The following is a 12,676-nucleotide window of genomic DNA, read 5'->3' on the forward strand; positions in this document are numbered from 1 at the left end:
TAAATTTAACAGTACTGTTAAATGAAATTAAACACGTGCTTGTTTACATAATTTATCTTTATATGATGAACCCAAAATAAAAAATAAAAAAATTAAAGTTTCATTTTCTCAGTTTAGAGATTTTTTTTAAAGAACAAGAAAAGGCTGTTTAAAGCTAAGCATTTACAATACAACTTAATCTGCACACAATATAGACATAAATAATGCAAACCTTCAAGACTTATGTTAATGTAATGTTAGAACTGAACGGCTTCCTCTGAATAAATTGCATTAGATTATAAAATTAAACAATTCAAATAGAAAAGAGAGGTGGCTCAGTGGTTAGCACTGTCGCCCCAGAGCAAGAAGGTCACTGGTTCGAGTCCTGGCTCTGTCAGTTGGCATTTCTGTGTGGAGTTTGCATGTTTTTCCCAAGTTTGTGTGAGTTTCCTCTGGGTGCTCCGGTTTCCCCCACAGTAGAAAGACAAGCGCTATAGGTGAATTGAATAAACTAAATTGATCGCAGTAGTATTAGTAGTGAGTGAGTACATGTGTGAATGTGCTAGGGTATGGTTGTTTCCCAGTACTGGGTTGTTGCTGTAAGGGCATCTGGTGTGTGATATGCTGGATAAGTTGGCAGTTCATTCCGCTGTGGTGACCCCTGACGAATAAAGGGACCAAGCCGAAGTAAAATGAATGAATAAATAGTAAAGTTATTGTACAAAAAATGTATTAAATATTCCAGAGTAGTTGTGTTTTACTATAATTTAAACTAATAGATACAACTCAGTAAATGATTTATTTAAAAACAATAAAAATTACAGAGCTCAAACTTTTTACCATATTTTAAAAATTGATTTAAAAATATTTTTTGTTATGATGATAGAACATCAGACAGATGAAACCTGTGACCCTGATATCTTTTGCGTAATGTCTGCACAGAGATACTAAGAAAAGAGATGTCATGACCTCCTTGTTTATGTCGACTTGCACAGGTTGTGTGTTTTAGATGGTTGATTTAAATCAGCAGAATATAATCTCTGCATTCATTTATAGCTTTGACAAAGAACATGTAACAATCAAAACAAAATCGTATATCATAACATCATGCTTTTGTGTTGTGTTTTGACAGTATCCACAAATATTACATAAGAGATGAATTAGCAGAAGTTCATTCATCTGGAACAGTAGTTCAACCTCAGTCTATGATTTACAAAAGCCTACAGATCAAATAATACAGCTTCATTTAAGAAATGATCAACATTTAAGTTCTTCAAGAAAACTTTGGCGTCTTTTGCTGTAAACAATGAACACGGTGTTTTTCATAATATATTTTCAAAGAAGGTTTTAAAGTGAACTGAACTTTTGGTCGACTGTCAAAATCTGATGCTAATCGACTCTGAAGATGTTTTTCAGTCTAATGTTGCATGACATTATATTTTTATGTTTGATGTCAGCCAAAATTGAAATGACTTAAGCAACCCGGAATGCCTTCGATGGACCTTTAACAGTCCTTTAATTGGCTCTCTTGAGCATATTGTCATTTAAAATGGGTCATTCCCTCAAATTCAGTCCCATCATAACAAATTAATTTGTTTCTGTTTGCAAATGCAAATAACTCATGAGAATCTGTTCAAAGTACAGTAGGAAAGAGGCCAGTGGATACTGTTTCTATATGTAATTCATTAGGACAAGCTGGTTGAACATACATAATTGTGCAGAATCCCGAAACTAAAGTGCAGGTGAACAGCTTGCAATGGCTCACACATCCGCAGGCTGCACTGCCTTATCGTTCCCATTGAGCACTAATTGAATGATCTGGTTATGTGAAGCGTGTGTCTGCAGCTAGACCTGGTTTCCTATGTAATGTATTCCAGTGATGTAATTTTTGCCCTGTTTTCTTTTTCTGAGTAAAAAGAAGACTATCACACATTTTCATCATGAGTTATAGAAGACACACTCAAATTGAATTAAATTACAGAAATTTACTGGAAATTTAAATGTACGGAAATTTTGTAATTTAAATTTTTTATATATTTAAAATTTAAATTACCATAAATTTCTGTAATTAAAAGTCTGTTATTTTAGTTTTTTTTTTCCGCATCGCAGCTGCCAAAAGAGAATAATGTTTGTTTGTTTTTTTACACTATATATTTATACAGTTGAAGTCAGAATTATTAGCCCCCCTGAATTATTAGCCCTAATTAATTAAACCTAATTATTAGAATTATTAGGTTTATTTTTTCCCCAATTTCTGTTTAACGGACAGCAGATTTTTTAAAACACATTTCTAATCATAATAGTTTTAATAACTCATTTCTAATAACTGATTTATATTATCTTTGACATGATGACAATAAATAACATTTTACTAGATATTTTTCAAGACACTTCTATGCAGCTTAAAATGACTTTAAAGCACAGGTGTCAAACTCAGTTCCAAAAGGGCCGCAGCTCTGCACAGTTTAGTTCCAACCCTAATTAAAAACACCTGATCAAACTAATTGAGTCCTTCAGGCTTGTTTGAAACCTACAGGTAAGTGTGTTGGAGCAGGGTTGGAACTAAACTGTGCAGGGCTTCGGCCCTTTTGGAACTGAGTTTGTTACCCCAGCTTTAAAGGCTTAACTAGGTTAATTAGGTTAATTAGGTTAGGGTACTAAGGCAAGTTATTGTAAAACAATGGTTTGTTTTGTAGACTATTGAAAAAAAATTCTTAAAGGACCTAATAATTTTGTCATTATAATGGGGTTAAAAAAAAATTATAACTGCTTTTGTTCTAGCCGAAATAAAACAAATAAGACTTTCTCTTTTTTTTTAAATGCTCACCCAGACTGCATTTATTTGTAGAAAATTACAGTAACGTGTGAAATATATCATTTTAAAAGAAATTTGGTATTATTAAATATTAGTATATAAAGAATGCACTCCTTTGTAGATGGGATAGCACTGTAGTTACAAGCAGTAAAAAGGTAGATGAGACCAATTTGAATATGTCCTTCATGACCCATTGAAACTCCCTGAAGCCACGCCCTAGGCTCCTCCCATCTCCCCCGCCCACGGCTCCAGGGTAGAGTAACTTCCACATGGAGCCGTGTCAGTTTGCTCAGACTGACCTGGAGAGTGTTTTGCCTCTGACCCCTCGTACACGCTGATGCTTGCCTGCATACTGAAGGTTCCTGTTTGGGAAGGCAATTCTACCGTCTGTGGTGTAAAATGAACAGCAGAAAGGTAAGACCCAAGGCACAGAGATAGAACAGTGAGGTTGGATTATTAAGGAGAACTTTTTATTTATGTTTGACATTTTGCGAGGGAATTTCTCGAAAAGACATTTTTGGACTTTATTGGACTTTATCTAAATTGGAATTTAGAAGTTAGTTTTGCCAGGTATTGGGGTCCCACCCATTTTGCTTGTATAAACGTTTTGTTTTATTGGAATGGCGTTATACATGTTGTGATTTGTGTTTTTGTAGCATCATGTGAAGATAAACAGAGATGGATTTCTGTCCTCCAGTGCATTTAATGATGGTTTAATCTGGACTGCAGAATGGGCTTGTCTCCAGGTGTTTAGGAAACCATTTGGCATATGTGTTTCATTAGAGGAATCACTATGAAGTGCATTTGGTCAGGAATAATGGCCCATTTCATGGCCATGGTTATATGGCCATGGAGAGCAATCTACAGACTTAATGACTCCCACAAGATGGCTACCAGAGCTGTTATGGATCCTGGTTGGTGTTTAAAAGTTGGCATCTGACTTTATTAGTTGAAAGGACGCTTCTGGTTGCTAAAAGGGAAAGCTACATAGAATGAAACTGCCAATTCACTTTTGTGGTTAACACTGATGCACTTTTGGAACTTTTGATGAAACTGTTTTGTGCACTATGCATTTCTGTATAAGTAACTTTTTACTGTAGATGTTAAGTTTTTTAAGTGTTTAGTTCATGTTTTTGAAGTTTTTTATGCTCACCCAGACTGCATTTATTTGTTGAAAACTACAGCAAAACATATGTTAAATGTAAAATATATATGTTAAAAGTGTGTGTGTGTGTGTGTGTGTGTGTGTGTGTGTGTGTGTGTGTGTGTGTGTGTGTGTGTGTGTGTGTGTGCGCGTGTGTGTGTGTGTGTGTGTGTGTGTGTGTGTGTGTGTATGCATAGTTGAGTACACCCTGTTTTGGAATTATGGGAATATGGGTAATATATTTTTGGTGCATTTGAACAAAACAGATTTATTAAACAGATATATTTATTAAAATAATATTTTAGTCACAGAACATCTTTAGAAATAGAAAGATCATGCATTTAAATTCATGTAAAATATTGCTAAAAAAATTACACACTACAACTTTCAACAAAATTGTATATATTTTTAGTTTCTCTTGATTTTTGCTATTTTTGAAAATTATATTTTTTTAAAAGAAGTATTTTTTCTGTACTGTATTTAAAAATATCTTTATACAGTTCATTTACTCATGTACTTGATTTTGCAGTCACAAATCAAGAAACCAAATCTGTATCTTTAAATGTTTCACAAAGTTTAATGTGACAATCACACAAACTTTCAGAAATCATTCAAAGATGCTGATTTCTTTCTTTTTCTGCTTGACTGCATGATTTGTTTTGCTGGTTAATGTTTTTTTTTTTTTTTTTTTGTGGAAACCGTGCTACTTTTTTTCACAATCCTTTAATAAATGAAAGATTTTGTGAAAATATATACTAAAATATATTGTGAAGTAATGGATGTATTTAATGTGACAATAATCAATAACACTTTATAATAACTAATTATCACTAATTATTTATTAAGCATTAGCATTTAGTGAATTGATTATTTGTAAAGCATTAATTCTACATTAATAGGCGTTAGTGAGCCGTTTATAACCACAGCTACAAGTGCTCTATTCTTGACTTAAAAGCACATTTATAATCTGCTTAATAATTGTACGTTCATAATTTGTGACTGATTGATTTTTCATCACTAAATTAAGTATCACTATATTTAAAAACATTTGCATTTAACAACAATTGGTGTTTTTTAAGATTTTTATGAATGAGTTTGTAAATGAATAATAAAGTGTTTATACATATTATTATTCAGGCATATAGCAATGGTTACTATGCATGTTGATAAATTAAGTTTTGAAGTATTATGTATTTTTTCTTTCTTTTTTTTTCTTTGGGTCTATATTATAAAATGAAAAGGTACAAATGGAATCAACCATATTATTTGTCAAAGATGCCAAAAGGATCACATATGTTTCATGTAAAAAAAGAGATACTGTTGGTAAAAGAATAAATAAGTTTAAGTCATAAATAAATGATGTATGTGGTAATGGGTTGGGAGAATAATAAGCTTATGTTTCATCCCGCTCCATTTTCGACCATGTTGAAATGTTTTTCTTTTTGTTAATGATATTTTATGTATGATATTTTTTTTCGAAAATAAATAAATCAAAATAAAAAATGCTTTATTAACTCAGCTTTATGCAGTTTTCTGATCTAAAGTCAGGACTATTTATGCTTTATAAATCCCTTATAAATGACAATTAAACGCTTAGTATCAAAATGAGCAATACATCTTTGCAATCCTATCTACACAATACAATTACTGTAAAGTTTAAACATTGCTGGAGTTTCCTTTAAAATACAACATAAAATTGGAAAAACAACAATATAATAATTTTACAATATATTATGATACATTATTTCAATGTTATTTGGTGATGTTTAAACTGCACATTGATTTTATTTTCATTTGATGAAGTTTCAGTTGTGTATCTTCAAATGAATGAAAACGAATAAAGTCATTTATTTTCTTTTTTAACCTGTTTAAACTATAACTGAGCCTTTAATTGTCATTTATAAGGGATTTATAAAGCAGAAGTAGTCCTCACTTTAGATTAGCTCACAAACGGGATGAAGTTGAGTTAATAAAGTATTTATTGTCATACAAATATGCCTGCATATTAATATAGAAATGTTTATTTTGATAGTTTATTAATCATTTACTTACACATTCTGAATGATCTTAAAAACCACTAGCTATTCTTAAATAACTGGTTCGTAAATAATGCAATAATTATTTTTGTCCTGAAAAATGAATCCTTAAAGTATGAAAACACAATTATAAAGTACATAATCTAGGTGCTTTTAGGTCAAGAAGAGAGCCTTTGTAGCTGCTGTTATAAACTGCTTACTAACGTCTATTAATATAGAGTTAATGCTTAATGGATGAATTCACTATTTGCTAATGCTTAATAGATGATTCAAAGTGTGGAGGTATTATAACGTGTTACCCAATAATCTAATGAATACTTGAAAAAAAACTGGTGACCCCAAACATTTGAATGAGTGCATAAATAAAGTAATTAAAGTATTAAATTGCAGCCTATTAGCTTTGCATTTTAAACTTAATTGTTTCATAACCAGATTATTTGCCTCTAGTTATAATTACAGAATCCAGCCATGCATTTACAATGAGGAACCACACTGCACGTGTTGCTTTATGTCAGCCTTTAGAAACATATTCTCATATATGGGCGTGTTTGTGACAGCGAGAGTCTGAATTGAGTGACATGAACTCTCACTGACCTGACACTTAGGCCACCGTCACTTCCCTACTTTTGTGCCCCTTGTTCAGTTTTTGGGTGCCTTGCCTGACAAGTTACCATTGCAGATGATTGATCAAGCATGAGAAGAGTGTTTTCAGGGCCCGAGCCAATGAGAGAGGGAGAAAATGACCCACCGCTCACAGGGTGAGAAGCCACAGATCTGGATCTTAAGCAGAATTACTTTCACCTCACAGAAATTGGATAATGGCTTCTTTAAGGACTGTCCACGCTGGTTAATTTCATTCCAGTTGAATAGAAAGAACCCGCCCTTGTTTGCTCGTTGAGGACTTTGTATAGGGGGCTGTAGCTAAAAGAGCTAAGTTAATCAAGACTTTGAAATATGGAAGACTCATCTGTCTTGAATTTTAGTTGTCAAAATGATTTATTTCTTTCTCACTCTTTCTACATTTTTCAATGTCATTGGTTGTTATTAATGTGACGATTTTATTGTTTCTCAAATCCTTACCACACCTTTCACTTGTCCTCATCTGCCTTTAAGATCGTCCTGCCCCAAACATACACTTGTTACTAATATAAGAACGTGTTGCTGCCGTAGTGTTTACATTTTACAAGAAAATTATCATACAGATGTCTGGTAGTTCACTCTGTTAAACAATAACAAAAATAATTGAGTGTATTATTATTATTATTATTATTATTATTATTATTATTATTATTATTATTATGTTTAATAAATTTTATTTTTTATTTGTTATTATATAATGATTAAAAATATAAATTTTTTGCACATTTTGCATTTGGAACAGTTTTTATCCTGAAATAAATTGTGGCTTTATACAGTGCTCAGCATATATAAGTACACCCCTCACAAATCTATCTTTTAAATTCATATTTTTAATTGGAAGTTTACATTATATGTGTGCATATACATTATATTAGTCCGTACTGAAGCCAAATCTGGAGCTTATCTGACAAAATAACTTACGATAACGGTCCAAAAACTAGTACACCCAAATTTGTATGTTATAGAAAAATATTAAATACAAATTTAAACAAGAGAAGAAAAAAAAAGTATGAATTTAGTTGAATTTGTAGGTTGTAATTTTTTTCGCACTATTTTGCTTGAATTTAATTGTATTATCTTTCAATTTCTAAATATGTTTGGTGACTAAAGTATTGTTTTAATAAATATATCTGTTTAATAAATCTGTTTCGTGTAAATGCACAAAAATACATAAGCCTATTTTCACAGAGTAATGGAAAAATATATTCATTTACAAAATAGGGTGTACTCAATTATGTTGAGCTTTGTATGTGATTTTTTTTTTCAATCAAAAAAAATATATATAAATAAATAAATTAGGCACAGCATAGGTTTGTTAAAATTATTTATGTCTGTTTCATAAGTTCGAGGTTTATTCGGTCAGAAGTGAAACTTGAAATGATTAGAGCATTCCTTCAAAGTTGTGAGTTTAAGTTATGCATTAATGGAACCTTTTCACAAGCCTGTTATGACACGTTTAATGGTCATCATCATCTTAAATCCTTTAAAGTTTTTATATATTATTATTTTTAAAAAACATATGAACATTTATTTGTATTTATGTAATCTTTCAAATTGCAAAAAACGAATTACCACTTGTGTAAGGGGTTTCTAATGCAGCGTCTATGGGACAGGGGTTGCCCTGTTTTATTATTCAAGCAAATAAGATTGTAAAAAAATTATTTGTTATGTTCTCTCATTCAATTTTCTCAACTATGAAGACTTCCGCTACTGAGAAACTGGGTAGTGTGAAAAGTGTCTATTAAATTTGCATTAGGTTACATTAACTTCTAATAAAACTTGGTGCCAAATCACAAAATATATCACTAAGAAAGTTTCTGCAATATGGGTCTTTTAAATTTATAATACGTTGTACTTCAGGGTAAAATAAAAATTGATGGATGGAAGCTTCACATGAGGTGTTTTGGCAGCGATTACAACTGGTGTGGTCTAATGGCTGACCTTGATAAACAAACCTGAGGTGAAAGTTATACTAGAGTCTTTGAATGAGCATGTTGTGCGTCTCATCTCTTCTTAGGAAGAATGAAGAACTCATCAGCAGAGAATGATTGAGGATGTTGCCTTTGAAATGTGAACTGGGGGTCTGCAGAGAGCACTCGAAGGGGGGAAAGGTCAGCGCTGATGAACACTGAACCTATAGTGGTCAATGTTTAAACATTTCAGAAGTGCTGAGAGCACATTTTTTTTGGCTTTCTTGCTTCTCTTTTTTTCCTTTCATGTTCTTAAATTGCTTGAGTCATTTTTTTTTTTACTCTGCCTTTCTGGTAACTCACCAAACGATGGGAATGCTGTTTTACGGCATTGGTCAGCAGAGGGTCTCTAATCATTTTTTTTATGTTTGGACCTGTGCAGCCTTGTGAAGTTTCACAGCCCAGGGTGAGTTTTGGAATCTGCGCTATTTTTATGAATGCCACTCTATAGGCCACACCTTTGACTTTTTGACTTCAGAGAGCAGGAAGTCATTGATTTATCACAGTATTTATATCTCTCCTTTTACTAAATGCTTTTCTGCATTAGAAGTCTTTTGGGAGTTTTTTACATTTGTTATTAATTTTTATTTGTAGAAAACAAAGTGGTATTAGTAGTACTGCACGATTTTGGCTAAAATAATCTGCTTAAATGCTTAAAATCAAGATCATGATTTTCTGTATATGTAAAATAAAGGTTACTATGAGTAGGCTATTATTATTATTCTCAAGCATATGGTGAAACAATAATAATACCAGGCCTATGTGCCGGTCTACCGCTTGTTAAAATGCTAAATTTTGTATAGACATTAATTGGTGGTAAACAGACTTTAAATATGTCCTGTTTGTGAATTCACAGTACGAGATGACATCAGAATACAACTATTCATGAGTCTGAAGTTGAATTATTGTGTTTGAGACATTTGCTTGTAATTTGTCATTGAAAATATTGTTACACCATGTTTTTCACTGGTAAAATGAGATTATCAGATTCCCTCATGAATCAAATTCAACATTATACAGACTAGAGTACATACACTGACCCAATAAACATTTATTTATCATTCATTTACAACACTGTTCACTTTGAACGAAAAAACATATAGAATGCTTGTTGTAATCAGAACCCTAAAATGTGATATGATCGTTCTATGTGCATGCTTTCGGTTTCACTTTCACTGCTGAGTGCGTTAATGTCATGACTGCTGTCGCTTTGAGGAAAAATACATACATGCAAATCATACTTCCCATGTGTCTACCAAACGATCACTCTGTGCAGCAATCTGAACATTATTTACAACTTTCTTACCTGTTATTCGTATTCGTCAGAGTTCATTGGCTTGCACAGCATGTCCTCTCGGTAGTGAACAAACAGTGCACCAACTCATGTGTGATTTCGCGGCTGCGAATATGTCATTACATAAGGACAGAAATGACATTTTGGGGTAAATTATACCTTATAAATACAGTATGTGACACTTTTAACACCATTTGGAGGTGTCCATGTTGCTGAACAACGTATATAAAACAATGTGAAGACTTGTGTGGCCGCCTTTATGTTTCCCTCCTGACCTTGAAAATATAATTGGCAGAATTGTAGAAAAGCTGAATTAAGATCACGTGTAGGGTCGAACCAAGACTTGACATCGCCTCACAGCAAAAAGGTCGCTTAGTCGCTGGTTCGAGCCTCAGCTCAGTTGGCGTTTCTGTGTGGAGTTTGCATGTTCTCCCTGCGTTCGCGTGGGTTTCCTCCGGGTGCTCTGGTTTCCCCCACAGTCCAAAGACATGCGGTACAGGTCAATTGGGTAGGCTAAATTGTCCGTAGTTTATGAGTGTGTGTGTGAATGTGTGTGTGGATGTTTTCCAGAGATGGGTTGCGGCTGGAAGGGCATCAGCTGCGTAAAAACTTGCTGGATAAGTTTTCGGTTCATTCCGCTGTGGCGACCCCAGATTAATAAAGGGAATAAGCCGACAAGAAAATGAATGAATGAGCTCTCTAGATTAGCCCTAGAATTTAGTTCTGGTTCGCTTAGTATTCACAACTTTTAAAACCAAATTTAATGATGTATATCTTCAACGAGTCCTTGCATATATCTATATATCTTACCAAAAATCATGTTTTGTCCCTTATTTCACCCTTTTGATTCATCCTATAAAATTGGCCTGCTGGGATAATAAGTTAATGCATTGTGATTTGAGAAATGACTCCTCATCAAATCTGGAATTTTCTGAATGCATTGCGATTCTCTGTTAAATCGATTCTGAGATTAGTTTTTGCAACTAGATATTTGAAACAGTTGCAGAAATGTATCATTTCAAGATGTGAAGAAAAGCTTTAGCACTGTTGTAAGACACTTATTTTGTTGAGTAAAAGCTAAACTTGATTAGTTTTTACAACACTAAATGCTTTACAAACAGCCACATTCTGCCAATCCTTAGGGCTGGGAAACACCAAACTGATGCCAAACAACTAGCACCAACAAAACCCAAGTTTGTTGTTGCTTCGCATTGAATCACATGTGGACCAAAAATCTGGACATGAACACACCAAATAAATGAAAGCCGACTGAAGGCTGATTTGTACTTCTGCGTCAAACACACGCGTATGCTATGGCGTTGACGCATAGCCCTTCGCCGTGGCTGTCGGCGTCACTGACGTGCACCTCTCAAAAAGAGTAACTACACGTCGCAACGATGCGTAGCGCAAGCACTGTGATTGTTCGGCTTGGTAGCACTGACGAGTCTGAGCGGGACCGAGAGCCGCGCGAATGGCGCGAGCTAATGTTTAGAAGTGTGGAGTCCCGTGAAGGAGCTCCGGATGGAAACTTTTGTTCTGTATTTACCTCATAGTTAAAGCTGTTGCACGTGTGCCGGTTCCTGCCTCAAAAGATAATTACATAAATGATCCTTAGAAAGTATATTGAAATAAACAGTGCACTTTAATCACACAGACAATGCTGAATCTGTGTTTCAATGGCAGAACAACGTCAGTGAAAGACATTCAGTATCCAAAACTTAGGAAAGAGAGAGTAGCATTTTGCTGAATATATGCACAATATCATATACTGTACTGTATGAAATCTGGTCACCATAATGTCTCACATACACTCACCGGCCACTTCATTAGGTAAACCTTGCTAGTACCATGTTGGACTCCCTTTTGCCTTTAGAACTGCCTTTATCCTTCATGGCATAGATTCAACAAGGTACTGGATATATTCTTCAAAGATTTTGATCCATATTGACATGATAGCATCACATAGTTAATGCAGATTTGTCGGCTGCACATCCATTATGCGAATCTCCTATTCCACCACATCCCAAATGTGCTCTATTGGATTGAGATCTGGTGACTGTGAAGGTCATTTAAGTACAGTGAACTCATTGTTCATGTTTGAGAAACCAGTCTGAGATGATTCACGCTTTATGACATGGCACATTGTCCTGTTGAAAATAGCCATCAGTAGATGGGTACACTGCGGTCATAAAGGGATGGACATGATCAGCAACAATACTCAGGTAGGCTGTGACGTTGACACGATGCTTAGTTGGTACTAATGGGCCCAAAGTGTGCCAAGAAAATATCCCCTACACCATTACACCACCACTGATACAAGGCAGGTTGAACCCATGCTTTAATGTTGTTGACACCAAATTCTGACCCTACCATACGAATGTCGTAGCAGAAATCGAGACTTATCAGACCAGGCAGCCTTTTTCCAATCTTCTATTGTCCATTTTTGGTGAGCCTGTGCAAATTGCAGCCTCAGTTTCCTGTTCTTAGTTACCATGAGTGGCAATCCGTGTGGTCTTTTGCTGCTGTAGCCCATCTGCCTCAAGGTTGGACGTGTTGTGCATTCAGAGATGCTCTTATGCATACCTCAGTTGTAACGAGTGGTTATCTGTGTTACTGTTGCCTTTCTATCAGCTGGAACCAGTCTGGCCATTCTCCTCTGATCTCTGGAATCAACAAGGCTGTTGTGCCCACAGAACTGCTGCTCCCTGGATATTTTCTCTTTTTCGGACCATTCTCTGTAAACCCTAGAGATGGTTGTGCGTGAAAATCTCAGTAGATCAGCAGTTTCAAAATTACTCA

At 34.4% G+C, this 12,676-nt stretch overlaps 1 protein-coding gene across 12 annotated transcripts in view; it reads left to right on the forward strand.

Moving 5' to 3' along the window:
* slc6a9 (solute carrier family 6 member 9) overlaps window positions 1-12,676 on the forward strand; it is an 87,266-nt gene that overhangs the window by 43,589 nt on the left and 31,001 nt on the right. For 3 of the 12 annotated variants that reach the window (XR_012387022.1, XR_012387026.1, XM_073916410.1), the window contains exon 1: window positions 3,077-3,208. The exons of 8 other annotated variants lie outside the window; for them this stretch is intronic. Coding sequence is in view for 2 of the 4 variants with exons in the window: in XM_073916410.1 (XP_073772511.1) it covers window positions 3,194-3,208 (15 nt within the window). In the remaining 2 variants the exon portion in view is untranslated. Of the gene's footprint in view, window positions 1-3,076; window positions 3,209-12,676 lie in introns of those variants that run through there. One more of the 12 variants, NM_001030073.1, reaches the window with a different exon arrangement.

The sequence above is a fragment of the Danio rerio genome, chromosome 2 (genome assembly GCF_049306965.1).
Source record: "Danio rerio strain Tuebingen ecotype United States chromosome 2, GRCz12tu, whole genome shotgun sequence".
Classification (NCBI taxonomy): Eukaryota; Metazoa; Chordata; class Actinopteri; order Cypriniformes; family Danionidae; genus Danio; species Danio rerio.